Source organism: Oncorhynchus kisutch, linkage group LG14 (genome assembly GCF_002021735.2).
Source record: "Oncorhynchus kisutch isolate 150728-3 linkage group LG14, Okis_V2, whole genome shotgun sequence".
Lineage (NCBI taxonomy): Eukaryota > Metazoa > Chordata > Actinopteri > Salmoniformes > Salmonidae > Oncorhynchus > Oncorhynchus kisutch.
In genome coordinates this window covers 62,736,789-62,757,689 of record NC_034187.2, presented here as the reverse complement: position 1 = coordinate 62,757,689, position 20,901 = coordinate 62,736,789, and the positions used below count along the sequence as shown (strand labels likewise).

At 41.9% G+C, this 20,901-nt stretch overlaps 1 protein-coding gene across 2 annotated transcripts; it reads right to left on the bottom strand.

Annotated features, from left to right (window-relative positions):
- Positions 1-951: 951 nt before the first annotated feature.
- Positions 952-19,321, bottom strand: LOC109903517 (transmembrane protein 222). 2 transcript variants are annotated; one of them, XM_020500284.2, is made up of 6 exons: positions 19,086-19,321; positions 17,365-17,449; positions 6,828-6,859; positions 5,138-5,234; positions 4,831-4,961; positions 952-3,585 (listed from the first exon to the last, which is right to left on the bottom strand). In XM_020500284.2, exons 1-6 carry the CDS (start codon positions 19,202-19,204, stop codon positions 3,498-3,500), a joined length of 552 nt encoding a protein of 183 aa, XP_020355873.1. In that variant the 5' UTR covers positions 19,205-19,321; the 3' UTR covers positions 952-3,497. The 2 variants fall into 2 exon arrangements, with proteins under 2 accessions (XP_020355873.1, XP_031644573.1); XM_031788713.1 differs by lacking the exons at positions 17,365-17,449; positions 19,086-19,321 and adding an exon at positions 10,585-10,776.
- Positions 19,322-20,901: the final 1,580 nt, after the last annotated feature.

Genomic DNA, 20,901 nt, shown 5'->3' with positions numbered 1-20,901 from the left:
CAACTTTACCTCCACCTATAACATTCCCAGAAGGCATGGATTATTGAGTAATTATTAGTTTTACAATTCAGACATGACTCTTGCCATTGTGCTGTAGAATTTGTGAATGTTGTCTCTTATATAATAAATTCTATGCATACGTTCATTTTAGTTAACTGTAACCTTATGATCCAACATTCCCTCCACCTTGTGCCTATATCAGTTATTTTTAAGTCTTGGTTCTGATCATTTATATTTTTTCCTAAGAGATTGTCAGTTGGATAGGTAAACTATACAATACCTTGCAGAGAGCCTATCATATGAACATCCTTATTGGACTCAAATAAGATTCCCTCAAGATTGACCTTATGTCCATAGGAGAACTCTTTGAAGAACCATTTTTGGTTCCAGGTCAAATCCTTTTGGTTCCATGTAAAAACCCCTTTGGGTTCCATGTAGAACCCTTTCCACAGAGGGTTCTACGCCGAACCAAAAAGGGTTCTCCTATGGCGACAGCTGAAGCATCCTTTTGGAACCCTTTTGTCTAAGAGTGTAGACAATTAATATCAAGACTGGGAAACTTGGGTCAACTATGGATCCTTTAAAAAAGGACCATTATAGTCTAGTCTATTATGTACTATATACACCTTAATCCATTTACCTCATTTTAGATAACAATTTGAGTAATAAATAAGTGTATATAAAGGAAGTTATATGCAGCCATCTAATATCATATGCAGTTATTGTCAATTCCCCAAAAAGCCACAGGATTCAAGAAAATAGTTGTGTGTTCACAAAGACATAGAACACGCAGCCAGGACATGCACAACCGGCCGTCATGCATGTACACACCCACACGCTTCTTTTGACACACACTCACTCATGCATTCAGGCACAAAATTGCTTCATTGCAGAACAGTGATGAGTTTTGATATTGTATCATATGGTATTGCATGTAGAAAATGAAGGGAATTAAGGAGGATAGCTCATTTACAATATAAATTAAAACAGAACATTAAAAACAGGTGTGATTTATCATCAAGTATCCTAAGACAAAAGCACTTGGTCTAAAATTTACACATGAACATGAAAGGAAAAAGAAAGATGAAAGATGCCATAAGCACACCAAAGGAATGTCAATACCCTGGAAACAATTGGCATCTCGCATAAAATCACCAACAGCTACAGAAGTAGTGTAAAACTGCCTTGACTGTGAAAGTAATGGAAAGCAAAAGGATCTTTAAAGATTTCCTATACAAATCTAAACATGGTTTTCTGTTTGTTTTTCTACATACAATTTGGGGTTATTGCAGTAGTAGATCGACATATCACATTTACTGGAATTTCAAATAATAAAGTCCAACTAGAGAGAAAGAAGCAGGAATGTGAATAGGGCTGCATAGAGATGCATTGGCATTTCACTATGTCCTAATCTCATCTGAGACAGGAGTGAAACTTTCTCTGGCACAGGAGGAGACCACAGGATATTAAGTCAAAGACTTGTATGCTTCTAACACTAATGTGCCAACCCAACCCAAAACGAACCAAACTGTTCTGGCACAGTCATTTTTAGTCAGCACGGTTACACGTTATGCTGGATGCGTAACCAGGCCAGCTCAGTACATCGGTTCAGTCCAGCTCGGTAGTGTGACAAGGGTGTGTAAACCTGGAGGAGCCAGCAGGCTACCTGCTGCTTCTGGCAGCTCCACAGATAAAGAGAAAAGGCTCAAGGCTCAGCGCTTTCACTCAAACAATGAGGGGATTTGAACCTGCCACCGCAGAAGAAAGCCATGTCATTGGATGTTGTGAGCCAACCATCATCTAGGACAGGGTTTCCCAAACGCGGTGCAGAGGCCCCCCATGGGTGCACGTTTTGGTTTTTGCCCTAGCACTAAACAGCTGATTGAAATAATCAACGCTTGATGATTCTGTTGGTTATTTGAATCATCTGTTTAGTGCTAGGGCAAAAACCAAAACGTGCATCCAGGGGAGGCCCCGGGACCAAGTTTGGGAACCCCTGATCTAGGATTAGCCAGTGTTTGAAAGTAGGCTACTACATACAAAATCAATATAGATGGTACGGTCTAAAAATGAAGTTTGATATAAATTGATGTTTTTCCAGGCACCAACTATATGAATTACTTTTAATTTGTCAACTCAGGCCGAGCCAGGTTTCAGAGGTGCTTCTTTCTTCTGGGGCACATTGGGGTTAAAGTTTGCGCGTGGAACAGATCAGAAAGCGGTGATCCCTCTCCTGTAGGGACCGGGAAGCTCTACATTTGGCACGCTCACATTCTAGAACACAAATGAACTCTGCAGCATTCCAGAACCTCATGCATTTCATTCCTATCGGCAGTCCAGAGTTATGAGTCCAGGGTTCCACAGAGGTTACCATGGCAACTGTAGGAAGTATCCAAATAATCCAACACACTTAATGAGATAATCTGAAATCTATAATCCCATTTCAAAAAGAGCCATCATTAAAACAGGTCTAAACATAATTGTCAATCGAGTTCTAAGAAAAATAGAAATATTTTAATAAAATGCAGATACAAGCAGTTAAATTAAACTCATAGATATTATACAACATATGAAGCATCACTTGTTTATAGCAGAGTTTTGAGAATTATTATCCTGGATACACTCCAATGTAGTAGATTCAATTAATTGTAACAACAAATCACTCTTGGTGAATCACAGGCTATTAAAAGTCGCAGAAATAGGAACTGTATCAATCCAAGTATAAAATGTCAACACAATAACACATTCCTTTAAAGGCATTAAAAGGGAAATGTCATGTTTTCTGTTCCAATCATCAAGATGGAATATGCGAAGCACAGAGTCATCATCAGTCCCATGTCATTAGATGGATGGTGGGTGTTTGTTTCAGCATGGCAGAGAGAGAAAGAGATGGATACTGCTGTCGCTGTGGAAGACAAGACTACTACCCCTGAAAGAAACAACAACCCCTGCCCCCTTCACCACTACCATCGCTCCTCTAGTCTACAGAACCTGCAACATCATCCATTACCTAGAAATTACGAGGGTCTATACACCCCATAGTAGGACTTAATTGAAAATCAAAACATTTGAAAACTGCATTAAATTGCATGGGGTTGGGATGTGTGTGGAGGGGGATTAAAACATTTATAAGTAAGCTACCGTCCATCAAGAACAATTAACCTCAATGCCAAAATAAACAAAAAACAAAATTGCCATCCGCCACCATTGAAAGCTAGGTTGCCTGGTCCTAGAAACAAGCAGGCTTTGTGTTAAGTCGAGAGGAGGATGTTATTGCCCTTCTCTCATTGTTTTGTTTGTTGCTGGGATGTCACAGTTCCATGTCTTTTTTCCCCGCTCGGTCCTCACAAGCAGAGTAGGTGTAGAGTGACACCTCCCACCTCAACTTCCAACCTGCAGGGGGTCCCCCCTCCCCGTGTGTGCTCTCACCTCACTCAACCCCCATCTCCCTCCCCCTTCCCACCCTGTAAGCTGTGTCCTCCCACCTGGTTGGCTGGTCACCGCAGGTTAATGGTTAGAGCCACAGTCAGGATAATACCCAGCAACATGAGGAAGGGAAGCCAGGTCTTCAAGAACCCTGCACAGCTGGAAATAGGGAGAGAAAGACAGAGGGGAGGGAAAAGAGAGTGGGCGATACAGATGAGGAGCAGAGCAAGAGGGAGGGAAAGAGCGAGAGAGACATTGGCTTTCTGGAACAACAACAAGACGCAAGTCATCATATCTGAGGTCTGAGGAGTGACCGAGTCAAAATCTGATTCTTCACATAATTTCCCCCGTTGTCGTGACAGCATATGTTTGAGATCGCATGCACGTAATCAATTACGCCGAGGCTCAGGCAGTCGCCACGGCAACCGCTAAACTCCAGCCAGGCCAGGAGCTTAGTGCATAGTAGCATGCATACCACTCAGATTGCATGAATACATGGTATGGGTCCACATTCTAGAACACAAATGAACAAATGAGCATTCTAGAACATCATGCATCATCATTCCCATCTGCAGTCCAGAGTTATGAGTCCAGGGTTCCACAGAGGTTACCATGACAACTGCAGGAAGTATCCAAATAATCCAACACACTTAATGAGATTATCTGAAATCTATAATCCTGTTTCAAAAAGAGCCATCATTAAAACAGGTCTAAACATAATTGTCAATCGAGTTCAAAGAAAAATACATATTTTAATAAAGCTGCAGATAAAAGCCGTTAAATTAGACTCATAGATATTATACAAGATATGAAGCATCACTTGTTTATCGCATAGTATTGAGAATTTTTATCCTGGATACACTCCAATGTAGTAGATTCAATTAATTGCAACAACAAATCCCTCTTGGAGAATCACAGGTTATTAAAAGTTGCAGAAATAGGAACTGTATCTAGGTAGTATGCTAGTGGGAAGTCTAGTGGCCACTACCACTCTCACAGGAGGGGGCATGGGAACGAGCTGTCACATTCCTTCAACCACAACATACTGCTCGTCCATCAGACTCAAGCCTAATATCTCCACAAAATCATCAGGAAGCCCTCTGTCCTTCTGTCTCTCAGGATTCCCTGTATTCAGAGGAAATTCAGTGACATCATAACCATCAGCTCATGGGACCCAGAGATTACACATCCCCAATATCTAGCCCTACCTCGCATGGCTTTGTGGAGCATAAGTAAGATACAGTTTTGGCTCTAAAAAAGTTCCATCACACTGGAAAATCTGAACAATGCAAATGCAGGAGATTATTTTGACTTGAACCATTTCTGCAGCAGTATGTCAGTACCTGGCGTGTTTGCTGTAGCAGAGGGAGAGCAGACAAAGACAGAAAGTCAGTATGTCAGTACCTGATGTGCTTTCCGTGGACTAGGGAGAGCAGACAGAGGTTGATCATGTTCCACGAGGTCTTGTTCTCATAGCGCATCAGGTTCAGAGCCATGGCCACATGGGAGTGACAGTTGTCACAGCAGAGGTTGTGCTGGGGAGAGAGAAGTATAATCAACATTAGTACTGTGCGGTACCCCTGGAACAGTTTAGGGGTTAAGTGCTTTGCTTAAAGGCACGAGATGGCATCTACGATACCTAGAACACCACCAGAATTTGGATTCAAACCGACAACCTTCCAGTTGCAACCTTACACCCACAATTCCTTACCATTCTGTTTTTGTACTCTTCTGAGGCGTCATGCACTGCTGTGTCCCAGGCGTTGGAGCCACTAGCATACACCTTGGCTACGTCCAGCATCCAGTACCTTCAAATACATAGATCTTCTATCAGAAACTAAAGCTACTGGTCCTAGATCTGTTTGTGCTAGAGTTGGGTATACAGCACAAACAGATCTGGGTCCAAGTTAACTGCTCTGCACCAATATTCTCTCTCAGAATTGTAATTAAACAATCAACAAGTGCTTTAATTCAAGATACGGTGGGGTCCGAAATTATTGACACCCTTGATAAAGATTAGCAATAATGACTGTATAAAATAACTAATTCAAATACTGAGCTACACTCAGTGTACAAAACATTAGGAACACCTGCTCTTTCCATGACACAGAGTGACCAGATGAATCCAGGTAAAAGCTACGATCCCTTTTTGAGGTCTCTTACTAAATCCACTTCAATCAGTGTCGATGAAGGGGAGGAGACAGGTTAAAGACAGATTTTTTAAGCCTTGAGACATGGATTGTGTATGTGTAACATTCAGAGGGTGAATGGGCAAGGCAAAATATTGAAGTGCCTTTAAACAGGGTATGGTATTAGGTGCCAGAAATGCAACACTGCTGAGTTTTTCCAGGCGCAACAGTTTACTGTGTCTATCAAGAAAAGTCCACCACCCAAATGAAATGCAGCAAACTCTACAAAATTGTGGGAAGCATTGGAGTAAACATAGGCCAGCATCCCTGTGGAACGCTTTTGACACCTTGTAGAGTCCATGTCCCAACGAATTGAGGCTGTTCTGAGGGCAAAAGGGGGGAGTGTAACTCATTATTAGGAAGGTGTTCCTATTGTTTTGGACGCTCTGTATATTGTATGCAACAACCACAAAAAAATTGGGAAATTATATTTTATATTAATACATTTGCTCTGAGAAATCAATTTTGTTTAACAAGTAACAAAAACACAAAAAAAAGGGGTCTAAATTATTGACACCCCTAAAGATTCATGTAAATAAAGAAGTTGAAGGTTTATTATTCGGTCCCATATTCCTTGCATGCAATGACTACATCAAGCGTGGGACTACAAACTTGTTGGATGCATTTGCATTTTGTTTTGGTTGTGTTTCAGATTTTGTGCCAAATAGAAATGAATGGTAAATAATGTAGTGTGTCATTTTGGAGTCACTTTTATTGTAAAATAAGAATATCGCTAAACACTTCAACATTAAATATGGATGCTACCATGATTACGGATAATCCTGAAAGAATCACGAGCAATGATTAGTGAGAAAGTTTGAGGTTCAAACATCAAACCCCCAAGACATGCTAACCTCTCACCATTACAATAACAGGGAAGGTTAGCATGTCTTAGTGATATGATCTTTTACCATCTGTAACTTTCTCACTGATCAGAATTCATAATTCATTCAGGATTATTCTAATTGCATTAGTATAACATAGAATATCACTTTTTTTTGTTGCATACTATATAGCCCAGAATTAGATTTATTTTATACAGTCATTATTGCTCATCTTTATCAAGGGTGTCAATAATTTGGGACCCCACTTGTATATTGAGAAAAGATGCTGAGGTTTTCATATCCCTCTACTGATTTGACCATGAAGAGGACAAACATTTCAGTCATCAAGATAAGAATAACACCTCCCACGAACATTCCATTCACTTACTTTGTTGGTCTCCCAAAGGCCATGTTGTCTTCCTGCAATAAAACAAAAAGAAAACAATATGCAATATAAATGGTCATGTGTTCATTATATCAAGCCTATTGAATGATGCAAAAACAAAATGTTAAATCATCCTAAAGTGCAGTTTTTGGGGTATATGAATTTTCATAAATCAGCAGATAAACAAACCATATAAGGTGTTGAAGTGATACAGGAAGCAGATAAAGACCACCCAGGAGGTAATAGCATTGGTGTGTGTGTGTGTGTGTGTGCTACAGCATACCCCACTTGCTGTCCCCTGGGGAAGTTTCACTTACTGTCCTAATTTATTTATTTATTTAACCATGAAACAACCTTGAGTGTTAAAAACAGAATCTCTGTATTTATAAACCTATTTTATTACGACTCTGCCAACCAGGCTGGCTGGGTGTCGAATACGAAACATGGACAGGGGGCAGAGGTGCATCAGATCATGGAATTCCCAATGAGGCCATTAAAACTAGTGAACAGATACAAAGCTTATAACTGGGATCTTCCAAATGCCACAAAGACAAAGTCAACGTCTAGCTACAACAGGGATAGGCAACTTTGACGGGGTTGGGGGCCACACAAAATCCAAACTCATCAGTGGAGGGTAGAATGGAGTGAAAGGACTCAAACATGATTTTCATGTGTTTGATACCATTCACTCCATTCCAGCCATCCTACCCTCAGCAGCCTCCACTGGAACTCATTATGAGGGACCGCAGTGGCTCGAGGGTCTGCATACCAACATCCATACCCACACATGCAGTCAGAGCCGGCCCTAGCCTTTTGGGGGACATAAGTGAATCAATGGGGCCACCCGGTCGGTAATTCGAGCCTGATTACTACAAGTTTAGGTAGCTGGCTTGAAGAAGAAAAAAGGTTTATCTGACATGAGCGAATTGAGTGACTGTCAGAGGCTAACATAGCAAGAGAAAAACTATAGTATTCCACTATTCTAACAGTAAGTTGAGACCCCGATTGAGTTCCCCCTGAATTTTTTTAAAATGGATCAGCGGACCTACAAAGGGGGGCCGCGACCCCAGTTGCCCATCCCTGAGCTAGAACAAACATTATACTCATGGTGGAGAAAGTGGTGGAGGAGGGGTGGTCTAGTTCTTCACCCTGTACACACCAGGGTAATCCTATTGGTATAGAAACTTTTTTTCAATTTAGCAATCACAAATAATGGATTACCTTTTTGGGGCCAACAAGTGTGCATGTAGGGGAACGTCAGGGAGTTAACGGACCAAATTGAACTCTATTGATCCCTGAGGGGACTTCTATGTCCCTGACAAGTTCTCCCAGGAAGGACAATGTAATAGTGAGCAAACACACATCTTCTCTTGAAACCTAGTCCCCAGTCGAGTCCTTTTACTCAGTACTTTGTTGAAGCACCTTTGGCAGCGATTACAGCCTCAAGTCTTCTTGGGTATGACGCTACAAGCGTGGCACACCAGCATTTGGCACCAGAGTGCCAAGTCTAGGACAAAAAGGCATCTCAACAGTTTTTACCCCAAAGCCATAAGACTCCTGAACAGGTAATCAAATGGCTACCTGGACTATTTGCATCGTGTGCCCCCCCCCCACCTCTTTACACTGCTGCTACTCTCTGTTTATTATATATGCATAGTCACTTTAACTATACATTCATGTTCATACTACCTCAATTGGGCCGACCAACCAGTGCTCCCGCACATTGGCTAACCGGGCTATCTGCATTGTGTCCCACCCACTACCCGCCAACCCCTCTTTTGCGCTACTGCTACTCTCTGTTCCTCATATATGCATAGTCACTTTAACCATATCTACATGTACATACTACCTCAATCAGCCTGACTAACCGGTGTCTGTATGAAGCCTCGCTACTTTTATAGCCTGTCTTTTTACTGTTGTTTTATTTCTTTACTTACCTATTGTTCACCTAATACCTTTTTTGCACTATTGGTTAGATCCTGTAAGTAAGCATTTCACTGTAAGGTCATTTCACTGTAAGGTCCCTACACCTGTTGTATTCAGCGCACGTCACAAATAAACTTTGATTTGGGGAGTTTCTCCTATTACTTTCCGCAGATCCTCTAAAGCTCTGTCAGGTTGGATGGGGAGTGTCGCTGCACAGCTATTTTCACATCTCCAGAGATGTTTGATCGCGTTCAAATCTGGGCTCTGGATGGGCCACTCAAGGACATTCAGAGACTTGTCCCGAAGCCACTCCTGCGTTGTCTTGGCTGTGTGCTTAAGAGTTATTGTCCAGTTGGAAAGGGATCCTTTGCCCCAGTCTGAGGTCCCGAGCAGGTTTTCATCAAGGATCTCTCTGTACTTTGCTCCATTCATCTTTCCTTTGATCCTGACTAGTCTTCCAGACCCTGCCACTGACAAACATCCCTACAGCATGATGCTGCCACCACAAGTATTTCACTACACACAAGCATTTCACTATACACAAGCATTTCACTATACACAAGCATTTCACTACACTCACAAGAACATCTGCTAACCACGTGTGTGACCAATACTATACAATATGACCATGCTTCACCGTAGGGATGGTGCCAGGAGTTACACCTGGCATTCAGGCAAGAGTTCAATCTTGGTTTCATCAGACCAGAGAATCTTGGGCCAGTTTTATTGCTTCTTTAAAATCAGCACAACACTTTTCACCTGTGCTAACATAAATGCAAAAGGGTTTTCTAATGATCAATTAGCCCTTCAAAATGATAAACTTGGATTAGCTAACACAACGTGCCATTGGAACACAGGAGTGAGTGATGGTTGCTGTTAATGGGCCTCTGTGGGTCTAGATATTCCATTAAAAAGCTGCTGTTTCCAGCTACAATAGTCATTTACAACATGATCAATGTCTACACTGTATTTCTGATCAGTGTGATGTTATTTTAAAATGGACAAAAAAAGTTGCCTTTCTTTCAAAACAAGGACATTTCTAAGTGACCCCAAACTTATGACCGGTAGTGTACATATAATATACACACATACATACAGTTGAAGTTTACATAACCTAGTTTCAATGACTCCAACCTAAGTGTTTCAACCACTTCACAAAATTCTTGTTAACAAACTATAGTTTTGGCAAGTCGGTTAGGACATCTACTTTGTGCATGACAAGTAATTTTTCCCACAGTTGTTAACAAACTGATTATTTCACGGTATCACAATTCCAGTGGGTGATATGTTTACATCCACTAAGTTGACTGTGTCTTTAAACAGCTTGGAAAATTCCAGAAAATGATGGCATGGCTTTAAAGCTTCTGATAGGCTAATTAAACTTCTGACCCGCTGGGAATGGGATGAAAGAAATAAAAGCTGAAATAAATCACTCTACTATTATTCTGACATTTCACATTCTTAAAATAAAAGTGATGATCCTAACTGACCTAAGACAGGGAATTTTCCAAGGATTAAAATGTCAGGAATTGTGAAAAACTGAGTTTAAATGTATTTGGCTAAAGCGTATGTAAACTTCCAACTTCAATTGTACACACACTCAGTCAAAGGTTTGAGAACACCTACTCATTCAAGGATTTTTCTTGATTTGTACTATTTTCTACATTGTATAATAATAGTGAAGACATCAAAACTATGACAACACATGGAATCAAGTTGTAACCCAAAAAAGTGTTAAACAAATCAAAATATTTTATATTTGAGATTCTTCAAATAACCACCCTTTGTGTTGATGACAGCTTTGCACACTTGGCATTCTCTCAACCAGCTTCACCTGAAATGCTTTTCCAACAGTCTTGAAGGAGTTCCCACATATGCTGAGCACTTGCTCGCTGCTTTTCCTTCTCGCTGCTGTCCGACTCTTCCAAAACCATCTCAATTTGGATGAGGTTGGAGGATTGTGGACGCCATGTAATCTGATGCAGCACTCCATCACTCTCCTTTGTGGTCAAATAGCCCTTATACAGCCTGGAGGTGTGTTGGGTCATTGTCCTGCTGAAAAACAAATGATAGTCCCACTAAACACAAACCAGACGGGATGGCGTATCGCTGCAGACTGCTGTGGTAGCCTTGCTGGTTAAGTGTGCCTTGAAATCTAAATAAATCACAGAGTGTCACCAGCAAAGCACCATAACACCCACTCTTCCATGCTTTACAGTGGGAAATACAAATGCGGAGATCATCCGTTCACCCACATCGCGTCTCACATTGACACAGCGGTTGGAACCAAAAATCTCCAATTTGAACTCCAGACCAAAGGACATAGTTCCACCGGTCTAATGTTTGTTGCTCGTTGTAATATTTGTGTTGTGGAGAAATGACCAGGCAGGAGATGGGAGTACAGTTAGTTTTCGTTTAGTCAAAAAACCCTCGTACTCTACAGTTCGCGGCATTCCAGTGCGCATGTGCATTTCCTATTAGGTGTAGTAACGTAACACTGCCGTAATGCATTACTGCTTAGTAACAGCACAGTAACTAATATAAACAGATGTAGATCCCAGATACTACACTCCTCCCCCATAGTGTTTAACTCCCAGAGAACAAGGTAAATATGTTAGGTAACTACTAATGCAATATCTGAACAATGCATTCTTAAACATTTTTCAACTACTGGGTTGAAGCAGACTTTTCAGAGCCCAGCACAAATCCAGGGGATTATTCTGCCCCGAAGATGGAGTTTGTGTCCTAATAACTAACCCAGGTAATGTCCTTTTTCTTTCCTTTTATCTAGGACATATTAAAGTGTTTGTTTTACTGTCCATTACCTCCTTAACCAGCTCAAATCACAGGTCAAGCTTTTGAGGTGCCCTTCGCTGTCGAATAGGATATCTCCGCTCCTCCTGGGCTTCCTGTGGTGGGCCAGGTTCGGGTGGAAGGTCAGGCTCTGTCTCTCCCGTACATCCACAGTCAGGAGAATAGTCCTGGGGGTCGTTATTGTTCTTGTTCTCTCGGCATGTCTCTGCTGGGGCGTTGGACCGTAGCAGATGATCCACATGAACGTTGACCTGGCGATGACCAATTTGGACTTGGTAAGTCAAAGGTCCTCTGCGTTGCAAGATCACACCTGAGTTCCACAGGCGCTTGGGGTGTCTGAAATCACGTACCATCACCCTCTCTTCCTCTTTGAATTCTCTGACAGTCTTTGAGTGTCTGTCATGAGCTTTCTTCTGCTGTAGCTGGTGCTTTGCCACAGTGCTTGACAAGTCTGGTTTCAACAATGTCAGGCGGGTACGTGGTTGGCGTTTCAGAAACAGTTCAGCTGGTGTACATTCCGTTACTGTGTGTGGGGTGTTACAGTAAGTAAACAGGAACCGAGGAAGCCTTTGGTGGATGGGCACAGACTGAACCTCGAGTCTAGTCCAGGCCTTCTTAAAGGTTTGCACGGCTCTCTCCGCTGCTCCGTTTGATGCCGGATGGTAAGGTGGTGACAGGATGTGCCTTACTCCGTTGTTCTTGAGAAACATTTCAAAATCGTTTGACGTGAACGGGGGGGCATTGTCCGATACGAGCTCCTTGACAAGTCCAAAGGATGCAAACAGGTGTCTGAGAAGATTGATGGTCTTCTCAGCTGTGGTCAGTTGAGTAGGGAACACTTCCATCCACTTGGAATGGACATCGACGACAACAAGGAAATGTTGCTTGTCAATTTCGGCGTAATCCACATGGATGCGTTCCCAAGGTGTAGCAGCCCAGGACCATGGATGAAGAGGTGCAGCAGCAGGCTTGTTGCGAACAGCTTCACAAGGTGAGCAGTGGCCTACATGCTGTTGAATGTCCTGATCCAGTCCAGGCCACCACAGATAACTGCGAGCGAGTGCTTTCATTCGAGTGATCCCTGGATGTCCCTCATGCAGGTCAGATAGCAGTCTCCTCTGGAATTTGTGAGGTACCATCACCCTTGATCCCCACAGAACACACCCTTGATCAGTGGACAACTGGTCTTTCTTGTCGATGAATGGACGAAGGTTGGCCAACCGCCTAATGTGAAGTCCAAGACTTTGGAAAGCACTGGGTCTTTCCTTGTTTCCTCTGCTATGTCAGAAGCAGATATGGGCAGTTCATCAATGAGAAAGATCTGGAAGACTGCTCTATCATCTTCGCTGTCGGAGTCACCATTGCATGGTAGTCTTGATAGTGCATCGGCATTTGCGTGATCACTGGATCGTCTGTACTCAATCTCGTAGTCGTAGGCTAACAATATCAGAGCCCAACGTTGCATTCGAAGTGCAGCAAGGGTTGGTATAGCTGATTTTGGTCCAAGGATGGCCAACAGAGGCTTGTGATCTGTCAGCAGTTGGAACTTCCTTCCGTATAGGTATGTGAAACTTCTTCACTCCGAATATTATGCTCAGGGCTTCCTTCTCAATTTGAGCATAATTTTTCTCACTTGGTGACAGAGTCCGTGATGCAAATGCAATAGGGTGTTCTTCACCTGACGGTAGAACATGTGAGATGACGGCTTCTACTCCGTATGGAGATGCATCACACGCGAGTCTCAGCTTCATCTCTGTGTTATAGTGGGCAAGCCACTTGCTCTTTAGCAGACGCTGTTTGCAAGTCTTGAATGCTTCTTCGCATTGTGGGGACCAATTCCACTTTGTATCGGCCTGCAGCAGTTGGTTAAGCGGATGCAACAATGTGGACAAGTTTGTCACAAACTTTCTGTAATAGTTCAGGAGCCCCAAAAATGACCTCAGCTCTGAGATATTTTGGTTGGGTGCAGGCCTTGTGCATCAATCTTGTATCCGAGATACTCCATTGGAGTCCTGGAGGAACTCACACTTGCTGCGTTTCATTCTCACTCCATATTTCTCCAGTCTTGACATCACTTTGTCCAGCACTACAAGGTGCTCTCCAATGGTTGGTGCTGACACGAGGATGTCGTCCATGAAGCACACAACATGGTCTATACCGTCCAAGATCTGATCCATTGTTTGTTGGATATCGCTGGAGCTGTCGAGATTCCATAGGCCAAGCGATTGAATCTGAATAGCCCCTTGTGTGTATTGATGGTCAGATACTGTTCTGACTCCGGATCCAGCTTCAGTTGCTGATAAGCGAATGCCAGGTCCAGCTTACTGAAAACCTTCCCACCAGCTAGAGTGGCAAACAGATCTTCAGCGTTTGGTAGTGGATATTCCTCTGGTAGTATGCAGCAATTTACTGTGATCTTGTAGTCACCACACATTCTGACGGTCTTTTCTTTCTTTGGGACTACAAAAATCAGAGCGGCCCAGTCGCTCCTCGCTACTTTCGTGATTATGTTATTCTTCTGTAGGCGGTCCAGTTCCTTCTCTACTGCTTCCTTAAGAGCATAGGGAACTGGACGTGGTTTGTGAAAGATAGCCTTGGTTCCTTCTTGCACTCTGACTTTTGCTGTGAAGTCTTGTATTTCACCGTAGCCATCTTTGAAAAGTTCTTTGTGCTTCTCCAGCATGTTAGTGAGTGTAGCCTGACTCACTGGTTTGTCATTTCTCAGCCTGAAGATTTCTCCCCTGTTCAACTTGATCTTTTGTAGCCAGTTTCTGCCTAGCAAGGCTGATTTTTCTCCTTTAACAATGACAAGCGGTAGCGTCCACTCCTTTCCCTCATACCGGACTGGTACCTGGATCTGCCCTAACACAGGAATAGTGTCACCAGTGTATGAAGAAAGGCGGATGGACGCGGGCTGAAGAGGACACTCTTTTTGTTTTTCTTTATAGAGTCTCTCTGGAACCAGAGATAAAGACGCTCCGGTGTCCAGCTGCATTTTTATTGGTTTTCCCACTAACTCCATGTTGAGATAGATTCCATCTTTTAGTTGTTGAGCTGTGTACACTGTGAACAGATCCACTACTGTTTCAGTTGTACCTTCCTCTTCTTGTGCTGCGTCTGACACTTTGTGCGCTCTTGCTGTGCGTTTCGAGGCTTTATACACTCTCTGTAAATGTCCAACCTTTCCACAATTGTGGCACTTTTCATTATGGAATCGACATTCACTGTGCTGATGATTAGCTCCCCACATCTGTAACAACTTGGCTTAGACCTTATAGGTCTAAGCCACTGTAAGATTTGTGTTGTGGAGAAATGACCAGGTAGGAGACAAGAGTACAGTTAGTTTTCGTTTAGTCAAAAACCCCTCGTGCTCTACAGTTCGCGGCATTCCAGTGCGCATGTGCATTTCCTATTAGGTGTAGTAACGTAACACTGCCGTAATGCATTACTGCTTAGTAACAGCACAGTAACTAATATAAACAGATGTAGATCCCAGATACTACACTCGTGTTTCTTGGCCCAAGGTAGTCTCTTCTTATTGGTGTCTTTTAGGAGTGGTTTATTTGCAGCGATTCGACCATGAAGGTCTGATTTATTCCATGTGTAACACAACACAACTGATTGGCTCAAACGCATTAAGAAGGAAAGGAATTCCACAAATTAGCTTTTAACTTCTTCGAGCTAGGGGGCAGTATACTGAATTTCTGCCTGACTGACGTGCCTGAAGTCAACTCCCTGTTACTCAGGCCCAGAGGCTAGGATATGAATATAATTGGTAGAATTAGATAGAAAACACCTTGACGTTTCTAGAACTGTTGAAATAATGTCGGAGTATAACAGAACTGATATGGCAGGAGAAAACCAGAGGAAAATCCATACGTAATTTTTTTGGGGGGGGCAGTCACAGGCCATTCCAATGGAAATCTATGGGTCTATATATCAAAATTCCTCCCAGATTGCAGTTCCTATGGCTTCCACTAGATGTCAGTCTTTATACAGGGTTTCAGGCTTTTGGCGTGCGTGAATGAGGGCGCGCTCTTCGTTATTTTCCTTTCCTATTGAACACCGTTATTTCCACCTGAAATATGATCATTTATTTACATATTAAGGTACCTAATGATTGAATAGAAACATTGTTTCACTTGTTTGGACGAAGTTTACAGGTAGCTTTTTGAATTCCTTTGTATGTATGTTGAAGGAGTGGACATTAATTGTGTAGCTGGGACCCTTGGGACTGCAAACAGAGGAAGTTCTACAAAGGTAAATTATTTATATTACTGCTATTTGTGATTTTTGTGAAGCCGGTGCTGGTTGAAAAAGTAGTTTGATGTGGGGCGCTGTCCTCAGATAATCGCATGGTATGCTTTCGCAGTAAAGCCTTTTTGAAATCTGACAACACAGTTGGATTAACAAGAAGTTAAGATTTTAAATGATGTAAGACACTTGTAATATTAAACATTCATGGATATACGATAGTCATTTGAATTTGGTGCGCTCCAATTTCACAGGAAGTTGTCTTTATTATCCCGCTAGCGGGCCACCTAGCCCATAGAGGTTTTAACAAGGCACACCTGTTAATTGAAATGCATTCCAGGTGACTACCTCATGAAGTAGGTTGAGAGAATGCCAATGTATTTGAAAAATCTTTCCAGCTCTCTCCCTTTTGATAACCACTCAGCGTAAAAGGGAAAAATTTAAGAAAATTTGAGGTTCCGGTACTCGGCTCCAGTGAGCTCCTGCCCAGGTCAAGCACTGCTTCTTATCCCTTGCGCAAATATCCTACAGCTGTGTCTGTCCCAAGCTCACTGACACAGGAAACTGAGGCCCAGAATATTTTATACAATGTTGCAAGTTTGCTAGTGGAAGCTTCAGACTTGATTGATTTTGACCCCCCCTTTGTTCAGGGACACATTATTCCATTTCTGTTAGTCACATGTTTGTGGAACTTGTTTAGTTTATGTCTCAGTTGTTGAATCTTGTTATGTTCATACAAATATTTATGAACTGCTGAGTTTAGTTGATTTTATTAAAAACACATATTGTGTGTCTATACAATGGAAAAATACATGTTTTTTTAAATTGAAAGTTTGGTCGAAAGAACAGACGACTTTCGGTTGATCAAGATTTTTTTTGTGTCAGGGACAGCCCTAAACAGGAAGCACCTGAGCTCAATTTCAAGTCGCATAGCAAAAGGTCTGAATACTCACGTAAATAAGGTATCTGTTTTGATTTTGAATACATTTGCAAACATTTCTAAAAACCTGTTTTGCTTTCTCTTTATGGGGTATTGTGTGTAGATTGATAAGGAAAAACATTTATTCAATCAATTTTAGAATAGGGCTGTAATGTAACAAAATGCAGAAAAAGTCAAGGGGTCCGAATATTTTCTGAATGCACTGTATATAAAAATCTATAGTTCACTCCCTCTACAGGCAGCCGAGAGATATTTCAATGTGGTTTGAAGCCAGCTCCAATGTATACTTGCCGCCGGTCCCAAATCTGTTTGCCAACTCTTGTGACGTCTGGGAAAACAAGTATTAAAGACAAAACTCAACATTCTGGAACAGTGGCGGCGGTTTCCCACTGACCAAGATTCATCTTCAGGAGTAGGCTTAATCTGGTTCTGGGAAATGGGCCCTAAATCTATGCCAGTGTGTGTAGTGTGTCTAGGCCTGTTAGGATTTCAACCAAATGATGTGTCAATTTCCTTCAGCCGCTTGAGAGGAAGAACAGAAAGAAAATAAGAGAGGAGGAAAGAAAGAACCGAAGAAGAGAGGAGAGGAAGAACAGAAGTACTCACAGAGACAAAGTAGGGCCCAGCAAAGTCACGGATGATACCTGAAGAGGTGCAGATTCCCATGTGTCCAATGAATGGTAGCAGCCATCTGAAAACGAAGAATATGATTTGAATACACATTAAAATATAAAATAGCCTGCCTCACACTGTCACAATAAAAATAAAACTAATAATTGTAAAGTTCTTCAGGATTTACACAATGTATTCACTGTGGATGACTTTCAATGCAAAGGTTCACTCCAGTTCCAAGGTGGAATAAAGCCTAGCTGATCAAATTAACAAATAGGGCAGTGTACTGTCCACGAACCCTCACGCCTTGATCAGACCAACAGCAGCATTGCATTTTTGTACACCAGAAGTACATTCATTTCCAAAGAAATGCTGCGTTTGCCTTGCAGTATTGCGTTGCAGAGGCAGTGCATTCTGTGTGGTGCATACGTTGGATTTACCCAACATATGCATCAAAGTGTGTGAGTAGACTTGACAGAAATAGTAGCAAAAGGTGAATGTTGAACTTTTGTTGCACATATCCACAAAAATGGTTTTAAATGTATTATGCAGCATTGATGCAATGACGCTGTCGGTCTGATCGAGGCATAACTGCATCGAGTTACAGCGATTAAGTCCCAAATGGCACCGTATTTCTTTATAGTGCAGTACATAGGGTACAGGGTGCCTTTTGGACACAGAACATAATTTATTCTATAGAAGTGCTCATAAATCTGGCAGCCGCTTAGAGCATATTGATATGATTGGTTTATACCAATGATACCCTTATATTATGCATTCAAGAGATGTCATTTTGCAACAGTGAAATGGTGCAGGAGAGAGGGGCACAGCACAGAGGAGGCATCCTAGATAATGCCTGATCCAATATTAATCTCACAGGATTCCTGGAGAGAGTGCAGTGCAGTCATGCCGACCTAAATACTAAGCAGTGAGATATTATGTGGGGCGGATGGGTTGTTGGCCAAAAAGCAGGTTGTGAGGACTGTATGGTACCCTATTATCTTTAGTGTATTAACTTTGACCAGTCAAAATTAGTGCACTATAAAGGGAATAGGGTTCCATTAAGTACACATTCAGTTTCAGTCTCCTCGTTGATCGAAAACACCACACCAAAATCATAGCTGACAGGTAGACTAAAGAACTGGTGATTTCATGAAACACATTTGTTTTGAAACAGCCAAACCCTAGCAATTAGCCGATTTTGTTTTGGTAGGCTGATAAAAACTTATGTGCAAAATGCCAATGATATAGCAGCCTACAACCTGTGTGTGAAGATGACGTAACTTTGAACTACTATAGCAGCTCGTGGCTTTGATAAAATGTAGCGAGTTGCCTCGCTGAAACGGATAGATTGTATTAAACCACTTTGATACAAAACCAAGTTTTGTATTAATCATATTGTAGCCAAGTAGCTAACGTTAATATACCATATTTAGCCTGTGTGCCTTTCTATATCAGCAAAGGCTAACTAGCCACGGGGCTATGCTGTCAACTGTCCTTCGAAAAAGGAAAGTCAGCGTTTTAAATTATACCATTTTTTATCTGAACCTGTCGGCATTTCTAACCGACTGGGCTTGAGAACAGTTAATAAACTGACTGATAGCAAATGACTAGCCAGCTCGCTAACGTTAGCTACCGAGCTGTCACCAATAACTCGCCCCATTATGATCACGCGCAAAACAAAGTAAACATGCATGTTTAATCCGGGAACTCACGATAGCACGGGGATAGGTGTCCACACAATACAGTAGGGATAACGGCTCGTATCGGGGTCTATTCTCTCAAAGGCTATGTGGTAATTCTTCATGGTGTCGATTTCGACAACACCCGCCATCACCAACTGTGAAAAATGAACTTCATCACAGATTCTCCATTATATTGACCAGATACTCTAGTGGCCGCGCTACCAATGAAAATAAATGTATTTACAAATGGAAGACAGTCGGGAAGAGGCATGATCAGGTGGGACCATTCTAGCCAATGAGAGAGCAGATACGAGAGTGAACAACAGGCACTAGTTACAATACCACAGCACAACATGAACATTGTCTAAAACGTAAAAAATCCTGAAAATGCATATTTTGGGTTTTAATTTAAAGGTAGGCATAAAACTAGCAGTGTGGTTAGGGTTAGTTTTAAAATCCAAATTTAAGAAGAGAAATTGTAGAAAGACGGGGTTTATGACTTTACCGATGTGCTTGAACTAGTGATGCCTAGGCACACCTCCGATATAAAGTGTTTTTTCTCAAAGTTGCTATGATGTTACGTGTCCTACTTATATCAGTACACTCATAAAAACCTAATCATTACGAAACTTCTATTCGATCAAATAAGCCACACGTAGCAAATAAATAACTATATTTGTTTGCTAACAAAATTCGAAACACATTGACATCCATACAAAAATGAATTGCTCGGTGAGCGAAAGAAAACAAAAGCCCGCCACCTGCTGGAGAAGACAGATTTTAGGTCCAGTTATCCCTCTCGCTTCGCCTCTTAGTCTCTGACTTCATTCGCCCCACTTCCTGGCAAGTGACATCCACCAGCGTCTCCCTTTTGACAGCAGGCGCGAACTTCCAGGGTGTCCGCACTCTCCAAGCAGCAGTATCAGTGATCAGAATTAGCTACAGTCTTCCCCTAAATCTTTGAGCTTCTGCAAGATATATAAAATAAACAAAATAAAATTATTTCCAGTCTATGTGAACAATATGTGAAGACAGATTAAAACCACATTGTAGAAAAATCCTACCACCTGTCCTGTTTCAAATGTCATATCTCTATGAACATTCAACAGTGTAATACTCTCAATCGCAAACAATATAATTACAGACATACAGAAAAAGTGAAGAGGCACTTCACTTATAAGAAGCCAATAGGCCTATATAGAGGGGAAAGGGAACAACATAAGCACTTCACAATCAGACAGCCAGGACTGTGAATGCTGAGTTCTCAGTCTCTAAACCCATATTTCTATTTGCAATTATATTGAACAAAAATATAATTTTACTGACTTACAGTTCATATAAGGAAATCAATCAATAAATTCATTAGGCCCTAATCTATGGATTTCACATGACTGGGAATACTAATATGCATCGGTTGGTCACAGATACCTTAAAAAAGGTAGGGGGTGGATCAGAAAACCAGTCAGTATCTAGTGTGACCACCTCATGCAGCGTGACATCTCCTTCGCATAGAGTTAATCAAGTTGTTGAATGTGGCCTTGTCATGGTATCTCTGTGTATTCCAATTGCCATCGATAAAATGCAATTGTATCCAATGTCCGTAGCTTAACCCCACTGCCACCATGGGGCACTCTGTGCACAACGTTGACATCAGCAAAGCACTCGCCCAAATGTCACCATACACACCATACACGACCCGTAGCACTCACGTCTGTAGCCATGAAATTCTTTGAAAGGCTGGTCATGGCTCACATCACCACCATTATCCCAGAAACCCTAGACCCACTCCAATTTGCAAACCACACCAACAGACCCACAGATGATGCAATCTCTATTACACTCCACA